This window comes from Chiloscyllium plagiosum, unplaced genomic scaffold (genome assembly GCF_037043375.1).
Source record: "Chiloscyllium plagiosum isolate Xiang-an unplaced genomic scaffold, Cpla_swu_hap1 HiC_scaffold_32, whole genome shotgun sequence".
Lineage (NCBI taxonomy): Eukaryota > Metazoa > Chordata > Chondrichthyes > Orectolobiformes > Hemiscylliidae > Chiloscyllium > Chiloscyllium plagiosum.
This window is the reverse complement of record NW_028270170.1, coordinates 25,001,859-25,028,531: the sequence shown is the minus strand read 5'-3', so window position 1 is coordinate 25,028,531 and position 26,673 is coordinate 25,001,859. Positions and strand designations below refer to the sequence as shown.

At 37.5% G+C, this 26,673-nt stretch overlaps 1 protein-coding gene across 1 annotated transcript; it reads left to right on the top strand.

The window, feature by feature from the left end:
• Positions 1-712: 712 nt before the first annotated feature.
• LOC122539934 (pyruvate dehydrogenase (acetyl-transferring) kinase isozyme 2, mitochondrial-like) lies at positions 713-24,714 on the top strand. Its single transcript, XM_043675135.2, has 11 exons — positions 713-980; positions 6,529-6,670; positions 9,187-9,258; positions 10,460-10,644; positions 11,408-11,497; positions 13,819-13,896; positions 15,983-16,056; positions 17,341-17,439; positions 17,709-17,819; positions 17,948-18,061; positions 22,778-24,714. Exons 1-11 carry the CDS (start codon positions 863-865, stop codon positions 22,919-22,921), a joined length of 1,227 nt encoding a protein of 408 aa, XP_043531070.1. The 5' UTR covers positions 713-862; the 3' UTR covers positions 22,922-24,714.
• The last annotated feature ends 1,959 nt before the right edge of the window (positions 24,715-26,673 follow it).

The window sequence follows — 26,673 nt, the reverse complement described above, 5'->3', positions numbered from 1 at the left end:
GGGGTGGGGGAAGAGAAGGGGAGGGTGGGGTGGGGGAAGAGAAGGGGGTGGGGGAAGAGAAGGGGGTGGGGGAAGAGAAGGGGAGGGTGGGGTGGGGGAAGAGAAGGGGGTGGGGGAAGAGAAGGGGGTGGGAGAAGGGGGTGGGGGAAGAGAAGGGGAGGGGAGGGGGGGTGGGGGAAGAGAAGGGGAGGGGAGGGGGGGTGGGGGAAGAGAAGGGGAGGGGAGGGGGGGGTGGGGGAAGAGAAGGGGAGGGGAGGGGGGGTGGGGGAAGAGAAGGGGAGGGGAGGGGGGGGTGGGGTGGGGTGGGGAAGAGAAGGGGGTGGGGGGAAGAGATTGGGGCTGGGAGAAGAGGAGTGGCTAGGGGGGAAGGATGAGGGGTTGGGAGATTAAGTGTGATGGGGAGAAACGAAGCAGATAGAAAGTGGGGGCAGGAGAAGATGGAATGAAGGGGGAGGGTTAGCGAGGGAAGGGAGGACAATCCAAGAAGAACAACAAACCTCGCGCCAGGGAGAGACGTTGATGGCGTGGCGTGATTACGTCACTCAGACGCGGAGAAGGCTGCTGATTGGTGGAGCGGCTGTCTGTTATTCAGCTTGTGGCTCGAGCACCGGGATTCATTAGAGAGAGAGAGCGAGCGCGAGAGCTGTGGGTATAGCGGGCAGTGTGTGTGTGAGAGAGAGAGCGAGGCCCCGGGTGTAGGGGGACAGTGTCCGAGGGGGACTCCGGGTGGAGGGGGGACAGTGACACCGACACCGCGGGGGTAGAGAGGGAGAGAGCAAGCCCACAGTAGAAGGGACAGTGAGGGCGGAGTGAGTCCTTAGAGGAGGATACTGCTGCAATAACAGCTGCAGCAACAGCAAATATGAAATTCGTTCGCTTCCTTATGAAGAACTCGGCCCTGGCCAACGTACCAAAACATATCGACCATTTTTCCAAATTCTCGCCGTCCCCGCTCTCCATTAAGCAGTTTTTGGATTTTGGTGAGTGTATTTTTAATTTGGGGTTATTGGAGATAACCAGGCTTGTTTGTGAGGAGCTTGGGTTGCCTTGTCCATACCACCCTCCCCTCCCCAGCTAATGGAGGTGAGGGCGGCGGGGGGTTGGAGAGTACTGTAAGGGCAGCTAGTCTTCCCCAATTCAGGTTCGAGCTTTTTTTTTTGGGGGGGGGGAAGTAATATTGTCTGGTAACAAATCTCTGCCAACTCAGCTCGCCCTGTCAGAGAGAGAAGAATGAGACGCACGATGAGTTTGATCAATTTGTTTTTTTGTGTGTGGAAGGGTATTAGTGAAGTGCTGCCCCTATCCCCCATTCTGCTTTTATCTGAAGTATTTAATGTTTAATGGAGTTGATTTTTAGCACGCTATTGAGCAGAGGGCTCGTTTATGGAAACGTGCAGGCAGTTGTTTTTGTGTGTCTGGAAAGTAATTGCCAAAGTCATATCAAGTTTAATGTTTCGAAATTTCGCTCCCATGATAAATGTTTACATGTTTTGCGCACTGCTGCAGATTTAAAATTTTGGACCTTTTCCCATCCATTGGTCATCAAAATAGTTATCAAACAAAACTCTGCTACTTGGCTTTTAGGGGTTTATTGCTTGAAGCCATTAGGAGCACACAATCATTGACTTGGAAATTAAAAAGCCTGTTTTGGATAGCTACCCATTTTGCAAAAATAATGCAATCATTGCATCTGCTTACACGAACTAAACTGCATTGTAAACAAAAGTGAATGCAATGGAGAACGTGTAAGGTCATTAATTTTCAGTTAACCTGGGAGTTTCCTGAAAAACTTGCGCCAAAGGTTGGCGCATCTCTAAGATTGCTAAAAGTCAAGAAATTCAAACATTCAGGACAGGCTGGTCCTGATTAGCTGACTTTGCATGCTTAATGCTGGTATTTATTTTCCAATCAGGATGTTTTGGTGTAATGGTAACGTGCCCTGTGGTTGAGCCAGAAGAACCCGGAGACCCGGGTTCAATTCCCGCCTCAGGCGACTGACTGTGTGGAGTTTGCACGTTCTCCCCGTGTCTGCGTGGGTTTCCTCCGGGTGCTCCGGTTTCTTCCCACAGTCCAAAGATGTGCAGGTCAGGTGAATTGGCCATGCTAAATTGCCCGTAGTGTTAGGTAAGGGGTAAATGTAGGGCTATGGGTGGGTTGCACTTCGGCGGGTCGGTGTGGACTTGGGCCCAAGGGCCTGTTTCCACACTGTAATGTAATGTAATCTAATCTTAAAAAAAACTGGGATGGGTCTCTCCAATCCCAGAGATGTGTCACATCATGTTTGAGCAGTTTCTTTTTTAAAAAGATGTTCTAGTGGAAGTTAATTAAATTTGATTAACATCTTTTAAGACATAATTGCCTAAGGTGGCTTCTAACTCAATACAATGAATGGAGATAGGTTAAATTCATAGGATGATAGATGTGAAGAATTCAGCATTGTTTGTTCTGCTGTTCCCTCTCATTTGTACCCCTGTTATAGCCCTGTAAATGTTTCCTTTTAAAATATGGATTTACCTTCATTTTCCCTTGCTACCTTCTAACATAAATGTTTGGTCAAGCCACATTTTTACATTCTGTTGCACTTCACAGAATCCCAGAAGTGTTACTATACAAAAGGAGACCAAGCAGCCCAACATACCTGCACCAGCTCTTCAAATTAGCATCATTACCTCGTACCGGTGTCCTGCTTTGCCTCCCATAGCCTTGCAATTTATTTCTCTCCAAATAATCATCTAATGCCCTCTTAAACGTTTCAGTTGAACCTGCCTCTACTGCACTTTGAGGCAATACATTTTGTGATTTTAGAGGTTTGTAGCTCAGATTGTGGATCAGGTTGTAAGTTTGCTTGCTGAGCTGGTAGATTTGTTCTCAGACATTTCATCACCATGCTCGGTAACCTCATCAGTGAGCCTCCAATGAATGCTGGTATTCTACCGTGCTTGTTATTTGTGTGTCTTGGTCTGTTGTGGTGGGTGATGATCATACCTGATTCTTTTTCTGAGAGGTTAGTAAATGGGGTCCAAATTGATATGTTAATGGAGTTCCCGTTTGAATGCCAGGCCTCTGGGAATTCTTGTATGTGTCTTTGTTTAGCATGTCCCAGGATGGATCTATTGTCCCAGTCAACCTGGTTTCCCTCTTTGTCTGTGTGTATGGATATTAGTGATAGTTGGCCTTGTCTTTTGGTGGTGCTCATGTATTCTAGTGACTAGTTTCCTGCCTGTCTGTCCAATGTAATGTTTGTTGCAGTCCTTGCAGGGTATTTTTTTATATGATGTTTGTTCTGGTACAGGGTTCTTTAAATTCATCAGGAACTCTTTCAGCTTGGTGGTAGGTGTGTGAGCTACCATGATGCCAAGGGGCCAGAGTAGTATGATTGTCATCTCAGTGATGTGTTGAATGTGTGGCAGGATAGCTAAGAGCTTCTGAGCATGTTGTGTCTTGTTGTTGAGGTCTATTGTGTAGGAATCTGTGGACTGCGATTGGGTACCCATTGTTCCTTAATATGTTGTCGGTGTTTTTCCTTGGCTTCTCAAACTCCTTGGTGCTGCAGTGTGTTGTGGCCCATTTAAATAATGTCCTGATGCATCCTCGTTTGTGGGTGTTGGGATGATTGCACATGTAGTTAAGTATCTGGTCAGTGTGTGAGACTTTCCTGTAGACGCTGATCTGCAGTTCTCCATTGGCTCTTCATTCTATTGTGACCTTTTAGGAAGGAGAGTGTGTTATTGTTCTTGTCGTCTTTCTTTGGTGAGCTTTATAGCAGTAAAGATGTTGTTTATGGATATGTGGGTTTCTTTGAATTTTTTGCATTTTGTGATGATAAAGATGTCATCCACATAGTGGACCCAAAGCTTGGGCTGGATCATGGGAAGAGCTGTTTGTTCTAACTTCTGCATAACTACTTCTGCTGAGAGTTCTGATATTGGCATCCCATAGACATCCCATTGATTTGTTTGAGATTTTGTTGGTGAAGGTGAAGTAGGTTGTGAGGCACAAGTCTACTAGTTTGAGGATGCTATCCTTGCTGATGAAGTTGGTGCTGTCAGGCATTTGTAACCTTGATTCGTCTAGCAGTGAAGCCAGTGTTTATTTGGCTGGGGTGATATTTATTGATGTGAATAGGGCCGTCACGTTGAAGGAAACTATGACCTCGTCATCCTCTACATTGGTGTCTTTGTTAAGGAATTTCTGGGTGGAGCAGATGGAGTGGCTTGGGTCTTCTATGAGTTGTTTGTTTGTATGAGTTGCAGTTCCTTTGCCAGTCTGTATGTCGGTGTACCAGGAAGTGAGACAATGGGTCTAAGGGGGAGCCACTTGTTTATGTACCTTTTGGTAATCCATAGAAATGGGGTGTTTTGGATCCAGCATGATTAGATTGCATGGTGACGAAACATCTGAGAATAAATCTACCAGCTCAGCGAGCAAACTTGCACCCTGGTTCCATATCCTAGCTACTCATTGTGTAGAAAGTTTTATTCCCTTACCACATATGCTTCTTTTACAAATTGCTTTAAATCTATACCCTCTCATTCTTACACCTTCTACGAGCTTCATGCTATCCACTCTATCCAACCCACTGATCATTTTGAATATCTCTTAGCCCTCCTGTCTCCAAGGTAAACAACTCAATATGTTTAATGTATCATCATAACTCTCTTTTTCCTATCATTCAGCTAGTTTTGTATGCACATTACCACTGTCCCTTTTATTCCAGGGCCTAAACTTTCTCCATGAATCTGTTGTGTGCTTTCTCCATATCCATAGATTCCTTCAGTATTGAAAAATCTGTTAATTTTATTTTTCTTCTTGAATATACTAATACAAAGGTATAGAATTTCCAAGATTCATAATCCACTGAATGGAATTTGTCCTCGTCTCAATCTTAAACATCTAACCTATCATTCTAAGTCCATTGAACCTTACTTTCAGAAAATAAGAAACTTTTTCCCAGCGTTTTCTATGAACCGCAATGGTACATTAAATACATTGCATTCTCAACAGTTGTGTAGTTTTAACTAGAAAGCAGCTGAAAATAGAAACACAGTTCGTTCAAGAACAAAGAATACACAAGGAACAGAGATTTGATTCAGGTGATGATGACATTGACGGAATTGATTTACCAAGTTGCAGTAGTAATTATCTCTTGTCACCTATGCGAGATAGTCATTGATCTATCCGGGATGGGACCATTCGCCACAGCATGGTTTTCATTCCTCCACAAGTTGATGATGCTTTAGCTGTTGTTTTGTTTGAATTTTCCTCCTGCAAACCTCTGCTGTTTCCTGCAGCACAGCGCTTTGTACTAATTATTTGGGTACTGTGGAATGTTTTTGGGATGTTTAGATGACGTAAATGAAAGTTGTTGTATGTGGTATTATGTAAATACCATTGTAAATGTAGAAGAGATCACAGCCATCTCCTGCCATAAGGTCATTGGATTTTAATTGGGATTTTGAAACACACTGTTTCTTTTTAGTTTATGGTCGTTGAGCCTCAACTGCCCTCTATCTGTTATTCAATCACTCAAAGCTGTCAAAAAATCTTATTTGATTATTGAATATTAATTCATCTAACTATGGTAAAGGGAGGGAAAGGAGCTTCCAGACCCATGCCTCTTTAGTTTGCAGAAACCTTTTACTGGGTACATAGATCTTTCCGTTTAATATTGATATTAACATGGAGAATTAGCTATAATTTGGTTAATCAGGCTTGCAAAAGCACACTGGGTAAGAGGAAGTATAACTTCTTCGTTAACTGTGAGCAAACTTGTTTCTGTGATTATAGCGGCTACCAGTTTGACATTTCTTTCAGAATCTGCCCTTACAACTGTTCCAAAAATTGCAATTTTCCCAATAAGCAATACACAGATTTTTTTCCCCAATATGAAGTATGCATACTTAACTTCATCACATACACACATATATAAATATTTATTAAGGAAGATCAGCTACATTCCCAGGAGATGGTCTTAGTTATAATCAGTTTCTCCCTCTCTGGGAGATGTGTCCTTTTTCTATGACATCATTGACATCAAACTCAAAGCAAGAAGTATTATGTAGAATCTTGCGTGTTTCTGACCCAGGACACTAAATACCGATAGCTTGAGTTTTCCTACTCAAACTGTGTACATACCAGTGTGCATTTGATACTTGAGATTTCCTGCATCACATGCCCTTGGGATTCAAGAGTGGAATTTAATTTGCCGTATTCCCAAATTAAATCATGTGCTGATGCTTCATGCCATCAAACCAGCTCCATGCGTGGACAAGAGTTGGAGTAAAAGTATGAGGACAGAAAACAGAATTAAGCAAACGTAACAGCAAATAAATCATAGCCTCCAGTGTGTGTTTGGACATCAAGTGAGGACAACATTAAATTGCATGCATCAGGCATGTTATTATGAGTTGCAAGCACAATGGAACTGAGTTGTAGCATAATTCTTATTATTTTTGGAAGGGAATAAAATTGGGTGGAAGTTGTTGAAACTTGGCATTTAAGTACAGTGTTGCATTCTTATCCACTTAGGCTCAACAAATGCCTGTGAGAAGACCTCCTTTATGTTTCTGAGGCAAGAGCTGCCTGTGAGACTCTCTAATATTATGAAGGAAATCAATCTCCTCCCAGACCGGCTACTTGGCACACCTTCCGTTCAGTTAGTCCAAAGCTGGTGAGTAGCCACACAAAAGATGGTCATACAAGTGAGAGAATCTCCTCGAATAATGTGTCTCTTATGTGTGGCTTCTTCAAAGCAGTAAATTTTCAATGCAGGACAAATAATATTGTGCAATATTGAAATGTTTTCCATCCACCTCAGTGATGCTAGCTTTATGCTTGTGACAATATTAGAAGGGTGTTACTAAAACTGGCCATCTGGTTAAATATGTTTGGTCATGATATGAGTTGACCTATATAAGCTGATGTATCCTGTTTCAATTATCTGATAGTTATCCAACTGGAACTGTGTAAACTATACTGTGAACTTTCCCCCACTTAAGTTATGAGACTTATTTATATAAATGGGAAAGTGAGGGCTGCAGATGCTGGAGATCAGAGCTGAAAATGTGTTGCTGGAAAAGCACAGCAGGTCAGGCAGCATCCAAGGAACAGGAGAATCGACGTTTCAGGCATAAGCCCTTCTTCAGGCTTATGCCCGAAACGTCGATTCTCCTGTTCCTTGGATGCTGCCTGATCTGCTGCGCTTTTCCAGCAACACATTTTCAGCTCTTATTTATATAAATACCTTCTCATATTTGGATTATGCCTTTCTTGATTGTAAAAGCCAGTGCAATATGTCTTATGCATAGTGAAATGTGAGAGCCTATTAATCCACTCACTATCATTAAATTACTGACAAATTTGATTGCCATTGTTTCATTATAGTTTGATAGGCATAATTCCACAATTACAGTCTGTTTTGGTACAGAAAAACATTCCTGAGAAGCATTACAGTTTTGTATGTTAAATTCATTGTGTCCTACAGTCTCCTGAAGTGAATTCTGTATCCCTAGAACTCAAAACAGTGTTAATTTTCAGTCACTAAACCTCAATTCAATTTTATTAATGCTTTGTGAGGAAGTGAGAGAGTAGTAAGTAGTTTCGTATTTCCTGCTTTGACGCCTGAACTTTCTAGACTGTAGTGTCACTCAGACAGTTGAACTTTATAAAAGAGGCTGGAAGGGTGAAGTACTGTTTTCCATCTGAAAGTTGAATTTAAAGTATGTCTTAAGCAGAAAGAGGCCGTATTGGGTCTACTTTGTAAATCTGGCTTTGTGTACAGACTGGCTAAGAAATTCTGAATGTGAACATTTTTGCTTTGTATTTAGTATTTATTTCCATGACATTCTCTAAATTCTGTATGCACAATTAATTTTAATTTCCAATGTGGGCATGTACTAGTGCACTAGTGTCATCTTCATACACCAGTATGGCTGTCTTGAGTTGGTTGCCAAATTATCAAGATATAATAAGTGAGTTTATATGAGAGCTTACAAATGCTAGTAAACTAATTGACTTGCCCCCAAGTCTATTTTCTTAAATATTACAGTTATTGTTAAGGATAGATATATCAAGATTTTCCAAGTTAATTAGCTTTTAGGAACAGCATTCATTTAAAAAAAAATCAGTGTTGGAAACTAATGTTGAATGGTGTAAAATCTTGGAGCTTTTTTAGAATACAAGTGCTTACATTGCATTAGGCACCAATCAGTCAAGTATAATTAAATAGGGTACCATTGAATCTGAACCATACAGAGCCTTCTTGCAGTATTGTGTATGTTCTAACCATGTAAACTGATGAAAAACTAATGTGCAACTGAATTAACAGGTCTGGAAGTTTCCAGTTCAAGTCAGCAGTTTGCGCTGAGCTAGTTGATTTTTGCTGGAAAAATGTTGAAGTGCTATTATTGCTCGCTATGCCTAATCTAACAAGAATAAAGATTAGATACTGTTTGTGCTTGATCACTATACATTGCGCAAATGTAAGGACATTGATCCTGAATTATGATTGGGTTTGGTGTGAAGTCAACAGTACAATAGCATTCTGATGTTGCTAGTATTTGGAGGGTTGCCACTCCCTACTAAAAATAAGGGAAAACATTTAAATTAAAATTGAAAATTTGAAGTCAAATGAATAACGTCACTCCTTTTAAAGAATTTGTTTTGGATGATTTTAACTATTTGAAAAGCATTGTGTTTTACATGGAGCTTGAACTCAATGAACTAATTATTTGTTCTGGTCAAGGCAGTTCTCTGACTAGAGTTTTGTCAGATGATTTTGTTGAGACAAATGTTGCAAATAAGGGTAGCTACAGTAATGTTGAAGATTAGCAATTGACAGTTTTAAGAAAACTTGGCAAATTTGTTTAATGAAGCAAATAAAACCAAATGTACTTGCACAATAGTGTAGTTGCAATCAGTGAAACTGCCTCAGTTAAACATTCAAAATCTCAAACCTCTTGATCTTCTGGTCTAAAACCTTTTTTAAACACTGAGCCCTCTGAACTCCATGAAGCTACCCTAAATGCGTCTTTTCAGCAGAGCACTCTCACAAACATGTTTTAATTGATTTAGATATGACCAATGTACTTTTTAATTCTTAAATTGCTTAACTGCTTTTATTGATCCATGAGTTTTGTACATTGTGATAAATGAAGCTTCATACATGCTAACTCTCTTTTCATTTAGGTATGTTCAAAGTCTTTTAGATATTCTTGAGTTTTATGACAAGAACCCTGATGATCTGCGAGTTTTATCAAGGTATGCTTTTAAAATATTAAATAATTTGCAACTTACTGTAGTATTGTTATTTACTTATTGAGTTTTGACAGAATATTCAACTGTTCTTTTTGTTGAGTTCTTTACCAGCAATCTCTTTCTTGCCAATGGCAGTCAGTATAGTACATTGGGAAGGATTTCTGCATTATAAACACATCTTTAAAGCCGTCATGTTCCAGAGTGATTAGTGAACCTGGACCTTTTGACACACAAGCATGGTTGCTAAATGGTGACTTCATCTAACACTTGCCAAAAAAGTCAGCTTATTGGTGTCTTGTATGGTCGACCTTTCGAAAGTGTATTCACTGATTTGTAAAATAAAAACCCTGTTAACAACTGCAGGTTGTCATTACAATTTTTGTCTTTGAGGTAGCATTTTGAAATATGTTAAGTTAACGTGAAATTGACAGCAAGATCAATTTAAGGTAATCTTCGAATCAATGGCCCACCAAAGATCTTCCCAACCTGCCCTAGCCCCTGACCCTATCTCTAATCCTGCATTTGACATGCCTCATCCACCTGAACTGTACATCCCTGTACACTATCAATCTACCTGCACATCTTTGGAATATGGGAGGAAAGTCAAGGAGCCCACACAGACTGAGAGAATGTGCAAACTCCATAACAGACAATTGCCCGAGGCTGGATTCGAACCTGGATCTTTTGTGCTGTAAGGCAGCAATGCTAATCACCAATGCACCACCTATGATTCCAGGTAATTTAAGGCTGTTTATGAACCAATACCTTTTTAAAGGTCTTCAATTCATTTTTGTCACCAATAATCTTCTGTGAGCTTGCAGGAGCCCAAGGCATTGAAATGTGAATTGTCACTTTCACTATTGATTACAAGAGAAAAAACTTTTGTGCTTTTTGTTTACTACAGCATATTTGTGCATTTCAATGCTTATCAACTTCACTATTGATATCATTTGGGATCTGACTGTAAGGGCAATTTGAGGAAGAAAATATCACTAAATTCTTTAGACGATTTTTTTAAGGTGTTTTAATATTAGTCTTTCACATTTGATTCTGGAAGCCTAATATCAAGGGCCAACCACTTGCATTAGTTTATTAAATCTTTCTGTAGAAAGATTGGATATAAAATCAGTCTAATCTAACAATGTATAAAGCTTTCATATGTGCTATATCTAAAAGGCTTGTTTTTTTTTTTGCACGATCTTAGTTTTACAGATGCCTTAATTACAATTCGGAATAGGCATAATGATGTTGTTCCAACAATGGCACAAGGTGTTATTGAGTACAAGGAATCATACTTAGAAGATAGCATCACTAGTCAAAATGTACAGTACTTTCTGGATCGCTTTTACATGAGTCGTATTTCCATCAGAATGCTCATCAATCAGCATAGTAAGTGAAACATTTGTGAGAAAACCCATGTTATTGTTCATGAGTGAATTTTCATTTCAGAAACAACTTTTGTAAAAAATTGAAAAATGTAATATGTAATACAAACAAGGAATAGGCCATTCACCTCTTCAAATTTGCTCTGCCATTCAGTAAGACCTTGGCATGTCTAATTGTAACCTCAAATCTTCATTCTCACCTATGACCTTTTCGCCGCCTCGCTTCACAGAAATATGGCTACCTCTTCCTTAATATTCAAGGACTCTTATTTCTGCCATCTTTTCAAGCATAGAGGTCCAAAGGCATTCAACCTGCTAAAAGAAAATTTCACCCCTCCCCTGTTTTAAATGGGTGACCCCTGACTTAACAGCGACTGCTAGATGTAGATTCTCCTTCAGGAGGAAATCCTTTTTTTCTCTACATTTATTCTATTAAGACCTCTTAGTATTTTGTAAGTTTCAATCAAAGTTATGTCTCACTCTTTGAAACTCTAACATATACAAGTCTAACCTGTCCAACCTTTACTCATATGACCACTCACTCTTTCCATGCACTTGCCTGGATAGACATTCTCTGAACTGCCTTTAATATGTTTAACATCTTTCCTTAAAGGTAACCAGTGCAGTGCACGGTGAACAATGGCACATATTGAATATTTGTGATTTTAATGCTATGAATGACAGGGTTATTGTCATAAAGTTCTCGATCACTTTTGTCACAATCAAAATCTAATCTGCTAACATTTAATACTTTCTTCTTTCCCAAGCACTAATTTTTGATGGCACAACAAACCCAGCTCATCCCAAGCACATAGGCAGTATTGATCCAGACTGTGAAGTTGTAAATGTCATCAGAGGTATGTTTTTTTTTTTCCCCTCTGGAAAGTACTTTCATGTATTGATTAGGAATTATAAGTTACCACAAATAGTTAAAATCCACAATCAGAATCTGTTTTGTCTGTTTGAATTTTCATATTCATAAATTTTAGTAGAAGAGAAACATAGAAAATAGCAGAGGGCATAGGCCATTCAGTCCTTCGAACCTGCTCTGCCATTCAATATGATCTGATCATCCAAATCATTTGTTCCCATTTTCACCCTGTTCCCATTGAGTTCTTCAGACTTAAAAACCATATCTTCAAGTCTTTAAATCTTCAAGTTTTCATGATTTTGGCCCCAAAGGCTTTCTGTGGCAGCAGGCTCGCCACTCTGTAGGTGAGGACATTTCTCTTGCTCTCAGTCCTAAATGACACATGCTATGTCTTAACTGTAACCACTGGTTCTGGATTCTTTAGTCACCAGTAACGTCCTTTCTGCCTTTATCCTGTCTAGTCCTGTTAGAATTTTATAGGTTTCTGTGAGATTTCCCTACCGTCACCAACCACCATGCTTCTAAACCTCATAACCGATCCAGTATCTCTTCCGACCAGCCCTACCATCCCAGGAATCAATCTAGTAAACATTAAATTCCTCCTTCCATAACCAGGACATCCTTCCTCAGATAAGGAGACTAAAACTGCACACAATACTCCAGTGTGGTCTCACCAAGGACCTGGATGATTGCAGCAAGATATCCCTGCTCATGTACACTGGTTCCTTAATTAATATGCAGATGTTTTAAGATCTGTGAAACATCTATGCAAATGTTTTAAAATCAGCATTGAAGCTTTGTGATGATGTTTTCATTTGTATTTGTGTTTACATACCCCCTTAACACCATAATTTTTGTTTCTAGTATTAGCCTATGACATCTTTAAAGCTAACAATGTAACTATTTATATTATATAATGATTGGCTGCTGCGATAATCAGATGGTGATACTGAGCTTCTCGTACAACATATCTATCAATTCACAAATATTTCTTTGTAAGTATCTAGGAAACATCAACATCTAATGTCTTAAACATCCCTGAAAGGAAATAAAAATTTGAATGCTTTTATCTTGTACCAGTCAGAACTAGGATACAGGAAACATGCTTAAAAAAGGAAGTGCACATTTATACAGCATAAGAGGGTGTTAATTGTTTGGGCTAACATTGACCGAAAGATCCAGCAGGAACAGTCTACTGTCAATCTTAATTCTCAGACTAAGTAGGTAAGTCTGAGAACTAAGATCGATAGTTCACTACTCTGGCTGCATCTCCATGCCAATAATAGCTCAAACAATCACCCTTTTCTCATGCTATTCAAATTGGTGTCCTATTTTCCAAGCCTGGTTGGAATAGTCTCTACCATAATCCTGATGAATGAGAGTTGTAAATCTTGTTTCCTTTTTGTAATGTTTAAGTTCTGTACTAGTAAGCAAATATGTCTTGAACAAAATGTGTGATTTATCAGTATTTAATGTCTACTATTTTAGATTAGATTACTTACAGTGTGGAAACAGGCCCTTCGGCCCAACAAGTCCACACCGACCCGCCAAAGCGTATACCACCCAGACCCATACTCCTACATTTACCCCTTCACCTAACACTACGGACAATTTAGCATGGTCAATTTACCTAACCTGCACATTTTTGGATTGTGGGAGGAAACCCACGCAGACACGGGGAGAATGTGCAAACTCCACACAGTCGCCTGAGGCGGGAATTGAACCCGTGTCTCTGGTGCTGTGAGGCAGCAGTGCTAACCACTGTGCCACAAAAGTGGCAGTGACATTTTTTTACATTTATTTTTAGTGAGCAAGTATTCAGTTTTTTTTGAATATCAAAATACATTTTTTAAAAATCTAATACTTCAAATTGCTCTTTTAATGCATGGAAAGTAGTAATAAACTGTTTCCAAGATGTTAGATGGTTATGAAAATTTACTTTCCCTTTTTTCCCTTGGTCAAAAAGCACTTAATGATTTCCATATCTCTTCCTGTGTTGCCAATACAGCAGCCAGTAAGAGCATTGTACATGTAGATTTTGTTGATTCATCTGCCTTTGTTTCAACATTTTCTCACACTGGAAAACATTTGCTTCTTGTCTCCATGTTCACCAAATTGGTCCATATCAGGATTCGATTTGTTAACAGCCTCATTGTTGAAGTTCCATTGTATCATAAAGCACATGTAGCAAGTAATTAGAAATGTAGGAGCTTTGCATAAAATGGTTTTATATTAACATATGCAATTTTGCTTTGAAAATGATTGCTGTTGTTATATGGATAGTCACTATCAGCTTACTGTTCACAGATGCATATGAAACTGCTAAACTCCTTTGTGACCAATATTATATGGACTCTCCTGCACTGGAAGTGGACCAATACAATGGTAAAGTTGCATGTATTAATTTATAACTGTTATTGATGATCAAAGCAACCTGGAACATCTGGTTAGTGCTGTTTGTTCCTTTTTCCAATATAACTGTTCCTTTCAAAAATAAATATATAAGCCTTATGAAATTGCTATTTAGCAGTTATTAATGTCTGTCTTAGCCTAAGACCTGCATATCCTTCCAACTTGGTATAGCAGGTTTTGTTTTTTATTAATTTCTTTATCATTCACATTTACAGTTAACTAACTTGCATAATTTTTTTTCTCTTTCTCCCCCTCCCCAACAATACCTACTGATTGCTGGAGTATGTCATTAGCTCCTCAAGCTGATTGCACTATTCAATTTGATGAATTATCTGACCCTACCTCGTATGCCTATGTCTGTCTTACATCATTGTCTTAGCATTGATCATTACAAATTCATCAATTTCAGTTTTAAAGTTAACAATTGATGTAACGTGAGTTGCTGTTTGCATGAGACTATTCCATCAGGCCATAATATATGACCATAAGATAGAGGAGCAGAATTAGGACATTTGGCCCATTGAGGCTGCTCTGCCATTTGATAGTGGCTGATCTGTTTTTCAACCGCATTCTCCTGCCTTCTCCCTGTAACCCTTGATCCCCATACTAATCAAGAACCTATTTATCTCTGTCTTAAAAGAACACAATGACTTCACAGGTCTCAATGGCAATTAATTTCACAGATGCACCACCTTCTGGCTGAAGAAATTCCTCTTCTTCTCAGTTCTAAAGGGTCATCCCTTCACTCTGAGGCTGTGCCCTTGATTCCTAGTCGTTCCTACTAGTGGAAACATCTTCTCCACGTTCTTTCTATCTAGACCTTTCAGTATTCTAAGTTTCAGTGAGATCCCATTCATCCTTCTAAATTACATTGAGTACAGACCTAAGATTCTTCATCCAATCCTCATATGACAAGCCCTTCATCTCTGGGATCATTTTGTAAACCGTCTCTGCACCTCCGCTAATGCCAGCACATCTTCCTTCGATATGGGGCCCAAAATTGCAGGTAATAATCCAAATGTGGTCCCATTTGTGCCCTTGAATTCTAGCCCTCTTGAAATGAATGCAAGCATTGCATTTGTCTTCCTAACTGCCAACTGAATGTTAACCTGAAGAGAATCCTGAACAAGGACCGCCATGTCCCTTTGTGCTTTTGATCTCCAAAGCCTCTTGCTATTTGGAAAGTAGCCCACACCTCTTACTACCGAAGTGCTTAACCTCATACTTTCCCAACCTTGAATTCTATCTGCCACTTCTTTGCCCACTCTTCTGGCCTGTCCAAGTCCTTCTGTAGCCACCCTGCTTCCTCAATACTACCCGCCCCTTCACCTATCTTTGTGTCATCTGCTGACTAACCAACAATGCCCTCAGTTCCTTCATCCAAATTGTTAATGTATGACATGAATAGTTTTGGTCCCAACACTGACCCCCTGCAGAACTGCACTAATTACCACTGCCGTCATGGAAATGTGCCTTTATCCTCACTCTCTGCTTTCTGCTAGTCAGCCAATCCTCCATCCATGCCATACCTTGCCTCCAACACCATGGGCTCTTTTAGTTAGCAGCCTCCTGGGCAGTACCTTGTATGAGACCTTCAGGGACTCCAAATAGATCACATTTGATGGATGTCCTTTGTCTAATTTGTTCGTTACCATCTTCTGCTAGTTCAATAATTATTACTTTGCATGTTATAGTGCTTTCCTGTCCTAACTTCAAAATTGAAAGGTCTGGCACTAATATTTAGCACTGTTGGTACTAAACTTCCCAACCCAAAGAAATAATCATTGTCTATCTATCATGTCTTTGCCCTAGATATCTTAAATATTCATCAAATTAGCCCTTAACCTTCAAAATTGCATGACTTGCAATCCTAGTTTGTGTAATCTTGGTCTATAGTTTAGCCATTAAGTCTGGCTGTAATTCAATAAGTCTGCCCTGTACTCCTTCCAAAGCAACTTATCTTGAACTGTTTGCAGTGTATCATGTGCTGTCTTAAGTACACTGCTTCTACTACTTGAAAGATAATTCCTTCTGAAATATATTTTTTTTGTTCCAACAGTAAATGGTTCAGGACCTGTCCATATTGTCTATGTACCATCTCATCTCTATCACATGCTGTTTGAACTTTTCAAAGTAAGAAACCAGCTGTAAAACTTTGTATATCCTACAGTGTGATGTTGTGCAATAATGCTATTAAAGTATTACCATACTCCAGAAGAAATGGTTTTCCCCTTTAGGCAAGAAATAAGCTCTTAAAAGTTAAAATATGTACAAAATATAGAGGAACTAATCAAAGATAATGTATGCAAAATCCATCCTTAACCAAGATACTGAGTTAAGGGTTGTCTGTTTATTATTGCTTATTTATCCATTTTTTAAAAAGAAATCCTTCTCAATTTCTGTATAAGTAACTGATCATTTGATGTTAAGAACTGAGTAACTTTTCAGTGCTGAAGCCTGGTGAGAAAACAACTGACAACTATATGCTTTTTGTAAACCTTTAGTCTCCTGGCCATTAAGCAGTGCAATTTCCTTCTTAATAACATGTATTATTAAAATGCAAATGTAAACATATTTGTGCTACAATAGTCTGATAACCTCATGTGATTTAAATTGAGTTCATTATGTTGTCCGTAAGAAAAAGTAACCAAGAACAGGGTGGAGTATAAGCAAATCAGAGGTACAACTTAAGATTCAGATGAGAGCAATAGCTGCAGAGGAGAATGAGTCAACACTAAAATGTTACATGGGAATATGCCATGGCTATGATACAAAGGACAACTAATCAATGTTTGTCCATTGGTTAATGGACTTTGAAATACAACTTGTGTATAAATCTACATTGTAATTCTAAAGTTCAGTAGTGTTGTATTTCTTGTTACAGTGGATGTTATGTACCTTATTTATTAACTTTTAAATACGCTACTAATAAAAGCAAAGTATTATGGACGCTAGAGATCTGAAGTAAAAACACAAGATGCTGGAGAAACGCAGCAAATCTGGGAACATCTGTGGGGAGAACACAGTTAATAATTTCAAGTCCAGGATTAATGTTCAGTCCAATTAATGTTCTTTGAACTCTTCAAAGTCACGCTCGAAAACATTAACTCAGTTTCTGTCTTAACAGATGCTGTCAAACCAGCTGAGTTTCTCTATCCCTTTGTTTATATTAATAAACCAGTAATCCTGTTGGAAAGTATTGCTTTCTAAATATAGTAAAATTGTTCTCATGCACACATTTTATGTTTGGTAACATTATTAATCAGTTTTTAAAAAATATTCGTTTTGGTAGTAGTGTGACTATTTTGTGTTTAATTAATGGATTTTTAGTACTTTCTGCCTGGCAATGAATGTCATTTTTTGCATTGTTTCCAAAAAAGTGAAAATAATCAGTGACATCTTTTATTTTTATTCAAGAATGCCATGAGAGCCACTGTAGAAAATTATGAATCCAGTTCTTGCCTTCCATCTATCAAAGTGAAAGTTGCACTGGGCAGTGAAGATGTCACAATTAAGGTGAAAATTCTTGATATTGTGCATTTTGGAATTACTTTATGCCTGCACTTTGTAAGACAGCAAACAGGATGTCTAAACTGACAATTCAGCTTCTAACAAAGTGTACCAGATGTTATGAAAAAAAATGCATTTCCACTGGAGTGTGTTGTCGCAGTTCCATTTATTCTTATTCTAGTCATCCCATGGATACAGCATGTTGATCATGAATATAAAATCTTCAATATGAGGATCATTTTTTAATCATCATCTGCTTTCTCTGTTTCTTACAGATGAGTGACAAAGGTGGTGGTGTTCCTCTGAGTAAGATAGACCGGCTGTTTAGTTACATGTATAGCACAGCTCCCACACCACACTTGGGAAGCTCTAGAGGTACACCACTGGTATGTTTTATTCATATATTATTTCTATTTCTGAACACATTCTGTATACTGTGTTCTTTTCTTAATTGGTATTAATGAATTTTGTTTTGCAAATGTAGTCTACTCATTCTACACTTTTACATTTTCAGGCTGGTTTTGGCTATGGGTTGCCTATTTCAAGACTTTATGCCAAGTATTTTCAGGGAGATCTTCAGCTCTATTCCATGGAGGGTTATGGAACTGATGCAGTCATTTATTTAAAGGTGAACATCTGCTTTCTTTTGGGGGCAAATTGTATCAATTTGTTCTGTTTTGAGCTTCACATTGAAATGCAAACAGTGCGGTCACTGTGTACAAAAACATTGTTTAATGCTGTTTGACAGTAGATTGTGAAAGTAAAATTCAAATGGAGGGGTAAATATTAGCCACATGAATACCCTTTGTTTTCTTCAGATGGTGCCATGGGATTTCTTGTAACCACTTAAGTAAGCAGATGTGATCATGATTAAAATTCTCATCGCAAAAGAGAACCGTTCCAACACTGCAAACATTCCTTGTTACTCTGCTGAGGTGTAGTGTGAATGAGGTGACTGAGTCTCGAGTGTGGTTTGAACCCACAACCTTTTAACTTTAATTACAGTAGTGTTACTTGAAATAGAGGTGAAAGGTATAAAATTTAGTAACCACACATTGTACTTCTGTAATGTAAATCTAATTTTGAATATAGAAACTTTAAGTATTTGCTTAACATTGTATTAGTTAAACTAGCCAAATCTATTGTGAAATAAATGTGCAATTCAGTTGTTGCATGATTTTGACAGAACTGTAGTCAACAATGGGAAAACTACATTTTTATACTTGGTTTGGTGTAATGAAACACAAAAGTGAACTGAGAATTAAGAGGGATTAAAGATTTTAAGGTTTTTTTTTCATACTCTCAGTACAGAAAAATAAGGAGAGCAAGGTCAGGCAAAACATGGTGAACAAACAACAGTACAGCACAGTAATAAGCCCTTCCGTCCACGTGATGCCTTTCTAAACTTAAAAACCTTTTTCCTCGACATTGTCCATATCCCTCTATTCCTTGCTTGGTCATTTATCTGTCAAGAGCCTCTTAATCGTTGCTATTGTGTACGTATCCATCAGTGTCTCTGGCAGAGTATTCCAGACACTTACCACCACCTGTGTTTTTTAAAAAAAACATGTCTCTTATCTCCTTTCGAATTTGCGTCCTTTTTTCCTTAAACCTATGTTCCCTACTAATTGACATTTCTACCATGGGCAGAAGAGTCTGAATATTCATCCCCTCTGTGCTTCTCATAAACTTCTATCTGATTACTCCCTCATCCTTTGTTGTTCAAGTGAAAAGAAACAAAGTTTGTTCAATTGCTCCTCCTAGGTATTACCCTCCAAACCAGCCAACATCCTGGTAAACAATCTTTACACTCTCTCTAAAACCTCCATATCCTTCTTGTAGTGTGGCAACCACAACAAAATACAGTATTCCAAATGTAGCCTAACTAAAGTTCTATACAGCTGCAATATGATTTGCCAACTTTTAATACTCTATGCCCCGATTGATGAAGGCAAGATAACATATGCTGCCTTGACCACCTTATCCACTTGTTTGCCACTGTCAAGGAACTGTCTTCCTAGATCCCCCCCTATATGTTGATGCAACTAAGGGTTCTGCTATATACTGTATAATTCCCTCCTGGATTATATCTTCCAAAATATATCACGTCTTATTTGTTTCATTTAAACTCCATCTGCCATTTCTCTGCTCAAGTGTCTAGCCATTCCATATTCTACCGTATTCTCTGGCATTCCTCACTATCCATAGCTCCTCCAATCTTTGTGTTATCTGCGAAACTATTAATCAGGCCATCTACGTTCTCCTACAAATCATTTTATGTATATTACAAGCAACAGGGGTCCCAATATTAATACCTGTGGAACACCACTGGCTTCAGATCTCCAATCTGAAAAACACCCTTCCACTGCTACTCTGTCATGTGTGAATAAGTCCGTTCTGTCTTCATCTTACAAGCTCTCCACAGATTCCATGTAACTTCACCTTTTGTATCAGCCTGTTATGAGGGACCTTGTCAAACGTCTTGCTAAAATCCACTTCAACATCTACCACTCTGCCCTAATCCAATTATCTTTGTCACTTATTCAAAAATACAATCAAGTTTTTGAGATGTGACCTTCCCTCTCAAAGTCATGCTATCGCTAATAAGTCCATTTTCTGCCAAATGTGAGTAAATCCTAGCCCTAAGAATTTTCTCCAGTAATTTCCCTACCATTTAAGGCTCACCAGCCTGTAATTTCCCAGATTATCCCTGTTGCCCTCCTCAAACAAAGAAACAGGATTGTCTATTCTCTACTCCTCTGGGACTTCTACTGTGACTAAAGAGGACCCAGAAGTTTCCTCACCTGCCTTCTTCAGCATTCAGGGCTTTATCCAATCATATCCTGGAGACTTGGCTAACTTTTAATGTTTTTTCTAAACTCCCAAAACCTCAATTTTTATATTGATATGTTCTGGAATATCATCATACCCCTCCCAAGACTCACCATCCACCATATCCTCCTTCTCTGTGAATGCCAATGCAAAATACCTCACCCATTTCCTCCAGCTCTATGCATAAATTCCTTTCTGTGTTCTTGAGTGGACTTGCCCTTTTCCCTAGCTACCCTCTTAATCCTGTTTGCCAAAGACTTTTTGTGACCCCTTTTAGCTCTCCAAATTCTTTGGTTGAATTTGAATTGCATAGTGTAAGATCTAAATAATGGAAAACTGTGCTACAAGTCAGTACTATGTAAATGGAGAATTTGAGGTAATCTAAATTGAGAGAAAGAGGTGGAGTAGAATTCCAATAACTTAGTGTATTATTGAAATCTATAAAGTGGCAGGCATTAGTTTGGCTGTATGGATGGCTGTGGGTTGGCCACAATATTTCTGGGTCAGTATTCACACACACAGTTTGGTCTGTGGAATGTTCTTGGCTCCCTTTTTCTTCCCCAAATCCAAAGCTTTTTTTACATATAGTAAATTTTAAAGGTTTGTGTTAGAACTGATAGCGTACTTATGAAAATCCCACAGCCCACACTAGACCTTGTTACACGAGAAATTGAGCCATCGATCATGGTACTCTAGTGGGGTATTTGTTGTGTATTTGCCACTAGTTCAAGTCAGCTTCTGTCTCATTGAACACATGCATTGTTTGGAGTTCAGCTGAAAGATTTATAATTTAGTGATATCATTTGACCTCTATCTTGTTCCATCTTTTTATTAATTGTTTTTATTATTTTGCAATCAAACCTTATTACTTTCTTTAATGCAAAAAGTAACGTACAAGCAGTTTCAATTAGAAATTTACTTGTGATTATGTAAATTTTTGGTTTTGGTACAAAAAAGTTGAACTTTTAATGAATGGGTCTAGAACTGTTTCCAAAATTTTGATGATTCAAAACAGATGAAAAGCTGTGTTTCTGGTTTTGGTTATGTGTTCTTTTTGTCTAATTCAAATAAATGTTTAAACTAAGATGAAACCATTAGCCTTAATTGTATACAGTTAGTGCAATAGCAAGGACAGAACTGCTAAACTGGAGCAAATTACTGCAGATGTTGGAATCTATACTGAAAACAACAAATGCTGACTATGACAGCGGGTCAGACAACATCCATGGAGACTCTAGATGACTCTTCTTCAAAGCTCTGAAGAGCTCTTTTTCTATGGACACTGTCTGACCTGCTGTGATCTTCAGCATTTGTTGGTTTCACTACTAAACTGGACTAAGTCTGAGCATTTTTTAAAACAGACAGTCTCTGAACCCTGATATTTATGTTCAAATACTGACAAAATTACCTATTGCAACAATGTTTTACTACCTGTTGGCTAAGGAATCCTAAACATTTAGCTTTGTCTCCTTGCAGCCCGGCAAATCAGATCTGAGCAATAATTGGTGTCAGTTTCTTGAATGCTTCTAGTGCATGGCCATTGCTGTATACATGTGGATAATTGTGAATTGACACCTACTTTTTCTTGCAGCATCCTGCTGACGGTATTTAATATAGTTTTGATGTGATTACGAAATGTCAGATTTTTAACAATGAACTTTATCTTTTATCGAGGATTATTAAAATTGATTGGCATGCACTGTGATAAGTTTAAATTAGTTTCACCATTATGTTGTTTTCAGAGAGGAGATTCTAGTTTTATCCAGACAAGAAGTCCCATGTCCTTTCTGTAAAATAGAATTTTGGAAAATTGCAGTCACTGTGACACCTGTCCAAGAAAAGAGAATTGTAACACATTTAAGTTTCAACTCTCATAGCTTAACTATATGCACATTAGTTAGATTTGAGTAACTTATATATGACTAAAACATCAGATAAGAGAAACAACAATGGTGACAAATTTTCTTCCAAACCCTTTTGTAAATAGTGACAGCTGATTGAGATATGGTTAAAAAGGTATTTTTAACATTCCAAATTACGACTCAAATACTATGTGCATGGTAACCCTTAAATTTATTGGTACAGATTTTCATTTTATTTTCTGAATACGTTCTGGTGGGATGTGTAATATTTCAAATTTGGGGAGTTGTGCTGTGATTCATTCTACTATCTCTGTCTGTCGTTCCTGGTCAAGGGCTGACTGAGACTATCGATAATGTCTTATTCTGAAGAGAGAAGCAATTTTTTTCAGTCCATCAGTTTGCACTTAGGAAACACTAAAAGCACTGTTTAGTCACTTTGTACTGTCAACATTGACTACTTTGAGCAAAGTAGACAAATGTTGAGTTTGAAAGTTTACAATTCCCTGCCAGAAAAAAAATCTATTGAGGCAGTGCATTTTAATTTCTGTTGTTTTATTTTTCAATTAGCTTAAGTGGATTTTTGGTAAGTAATTTGCATGTTTACTCAAATTGTATATTTACTAATTTAGTATTTTTACATTCCCTTTCAGGCTCTATCGAAAGATTCAGTAGAGAGGCTACCAGTTTATAACAAATCTGCTTGGCGACATTACCAACATAGCCACGAGGCTGACGATTGGTGTGTACCTAGCAGTGATCCAAAGAACATGGCTGCGCACAAGATTCAGCAATGATGCATGAGCTCATAAGTTCATTTCTACAGAAAAGAATGAAAATGATTCTCTGTCCAATCAGTCATGACATGGGATTTTTAAGACTACAGAATGGCTCTTTCGAGCATTTAATAATATTGAAGCAATAATTAAAATGAGGAATCTTCTCAAATGATTAACATAGAGTTGATTCGAAAGAAATCTTTGTCTTATTTCACTTTTGCAGAATATTACTGTCGAGAGTCAAGAGATCTTGATTGATTTATTGTGGGGAGAGAAAATAGTGGCATTGTTTAGTATTTAAGCTTCAAGTGTCAGATTATTTTTTAAAAGAACATTATGTAACATTAATATTCTGGTTTAAATTCTAAATTAGGAGTGTAAGTAGAAATATCAGTGGTCCAGAGTAATCTGGGCTTTTTCTCACTGAGAATTCAAATTCTGAGCCATACATTACAAAGAAGAAATGTCTCAAACTTGAAGCTTAAAATACAACCATGTACTGTGCACATTATCGATTAAGTGATGACATTTAACAAACCAATAAGTTAAAATGCATTTAAAGTAGCTTACAGATAGTATGATTAAGTGAGTTAAATTTGCATCTTTTTAGGGATGTATGTGTTTACCTTCTATGAATAGGTGATTATAAAATCTCTATCCGCCACTGATTCCTGGACTACTTTGAGTTCAGATAGAATTAAACTCTGAAATTTAGAAATAGTTCTGAAATTCAGTTTGTCTCACTACCTTTATTATTTTTCTTAGGGCTTCATACCTCCGGTTTCTTGCCATTTTCAGGTCCTTTTAATTTCCAGTATTGATTTTGTATCAGTGACATTTTAATCAAGCTCTGCTTTAAATCTTTTTCATGGGAAGAAGGGTTTCCTAGGTTAACTCCATTCTGAGATTATATCTTGTTGTGCGTTTTTCTAGTACAGGGAATATTCCTTGTTAATTGGTTTTATTTAAATTACTTGAAATATAACGTTCACTCGGCCCCTTCAACCTTTATCTTTCTGGTTAATCAATGCTGGAATTTTTCCAAAGTCAGATAAATCATATATCATAAGCACTTAACAGAATATTTTGAACCTTTTTTTTAATATTCTAAATTGTGATGAAGTTCAGTGTTACAACCTTTATATAGTGTAGGTTTGCCCATGTAAGCTTTTTTTTGACCACTAAATTCTTAGAACCCTTCATTCCTTGGTTTATTTCCCTTTGCCTTGCTATTATCCCTTATAATCCTATTTGAAATGCTGTCCAAATTTATTTTTTCTTTAAATCTCAACTGTCCTTCAGTTTTGCAACAATCTGCTCCCTAAATTTATACTACCTCTATATCAACTGTAGATGGTCTATCGCCAATTCTTCATTTCTAGTAAGTGTACTGGTGGAATGCTACATGTTTCTTTTATCTGTATATACATTACGTGTAAATCTGTACATGTGCTTGATGTAAAATGTGCCAAAGATGTGTTTATTAACAAAAAGTGAATTGTTAGTCTTTTAAATTGTTCAGCTGTTGCAATATGCAAATGTTTTTTTTAAACATTAGAGCACAAATCTTGTAGATCCTAAAATGATTGATTAAACTTCAACCTTGTTTGATTTTAAAATAATTCGTTTTGGGAAGATTAAACACATTTCTAATTTTAATGTGAATTTACTTAACGCACAACCACTGTCTTTGGTTGTGTGAGATTACTACCAGCTCTGACTTTATTCTTCACAATTCTGTAGCTCATCATTGTATATTTGTACTCCTCAGCATTATATATGTCTTTGGAAATATATCATGTACAATATGATTGTTTTAAGGACCTAATTTTTATTCTTATCAAACTTTAACTTTCCAAATTTGGTTAAAAATTCAAACTTTTGGCAATCGTTTAAAAATCAAATTGATAACTTTATCTGATCCACTCATATTTGAGTTGTGCAAGGTTTTGAATCATCATAATTACAATTGTAAAAATGATGTATAATCTTCACCTACATGACAGATTATTCTAGTCATTTAAATTAAAGTATGGATATCCTTCAGCTTGTTGTAGGACCTGGAAATATGGCGAATGCCAGTTCAGTGGAGGCATTAGATGGACTATTTGGATACGAATTGTACGCAGGGATTTGGGAAAAGGCGCTAGGTAATAGAACTGGTGCAATGGACTGAATGTACTGTAAGAAGTTTGATTATGTAGTGAATACTGCTGAAAGTTTGCATACACTGTTCATGGCAGATTCACCAAAGTTCCTTTTTTTTTTGATATCGAATAATGACCAAAGTAATGGTACCAATTGATTTAAACTGGGTTTTCACTAATGGAAGCTTCACATGCTACTCACAGGAAGAGAATATATATAAAGAGTGGACTATGTTTTGAAGTTGCTGAACTTTTCATGCGCAGGAATGAAAACGTACAAATATTAATGGCTTGTATAAATCCTGAAGTATTAAAGTAAAAATAAAAAGTAATAGTTATCAATTTTAGAATGTGTATCTAAATATTTGAGCAAGCAATAAGCTGGATCATTTGAACGAGCTTTATTTTTGAGTAGGTTCTTTATCCAAAATATTTTATTTCTCTTCATCAGCTCTGATGAAGAGTCATTTAGACTTAAAACATTAGCCTGCTTTCTCTCCATGGATGCTACTTGAACCATTTTGATTTTTTTTTTGTTTTTAGTTCCAATCCCAGCATCTGCAGTAATTTGCTCCTATTTTATTTCTCCTTTCCCCTCCCCAGATCACCCAGAGCTGCTTCATGAATTTGATTATAAACTGGCTAATTAAACATGAGTTAGATACTGGATGTGTTTCTATTGTTATGTCAGCGAAATATTCAATCAATCAAGTTCTACAAATGAATCATCCACGTGATGCATTTTTTAGTTTTGTTGATATGACAGTTATCTTTTTTATGAAAAGGCACTTAAGGTCCTGTTTTTCCTTTCGATGTTAATGAGATTAGTAACAGCAGCTGTCAGCAAAAAAACAACTGGGGTGTGGCTGTTCTGCCAGGCTGTACAAGGTTCATTACTTCCAGTATGTTTGATCAAGGAAGAAATAATCCATCATATCTACAGAATATTGATTACACATTGAAATGCAAGTGACAGAGTACCCTCAGACTTTTAATCATGTACAATAAAATTAGGATTTCTGATTATTATACAAAAGAAACATTGTTTCCAATCTGGAGAATATAGAATTCTTTTATTGAATGTGACTTTAGCAAATTGCTTTAAACTGTCTTCCTTGCTGGTAATTCAAGTAATTACTGTTGACATTTTGTAGATTAGGTGCAACTTTACCCTTAAATGATTTCTTGCAAAGTGTATTTTGTTTGTTTTCTGATCCTATTTCTTTGAATACGTCAGAGCAAATTATGATTTTAATCTGATGTAAGTCTCTGACCAATTGTGTGGTGTACATAAGCCATATAATTTACTTATGGTTTGTTTTTTTACTTCTCATTTTGTGGAATATGGATATTCCACGTACAGCCCATTAGTCACTATTACTAATTTTCTAGCAACAAGTTCCTATATCCTTGTTATTTACACTGCCTACTTCAAACCACTAAGTCATTCAAAAACATATCAAAAATACAGTATATCAGATGACCAATTGAAAATACATTAGTGCCAGTCTCTGAAATCTTAGCCAGCTCAGTTACTGTAATTATTTTAAAAGTAGCAGAATCTACAGAGCAAAAGAATTTTAACTTTGAACATTGGTCTTATGAGGGTGATAATATCAGTAT

Bases quoted from the DNA above. Each gene is read 5' to 3' on its own strand.
- LOC122539934 (XM_043675135.2), top strand. From the start codon at position 863: ATGAAATTCGTTCGCTTCCTTATGAAGAACTCGGCCCTGGCCAACGTA. The intron at 9,259-10,459 runs GTATGCTTTTAA...GCACGATCTTAG, and splicing joins GATCTGCGAGTTTTATCAAG to TTTTACAGATGCCTTAATTA. The intron at 11,498-13,818 runs GTATGTTTTTTT...TACTGTTCACAG, and splicing joins AGTTGTAAATGTCATCAGAG to ATGCATATGAAACTGCTAAA.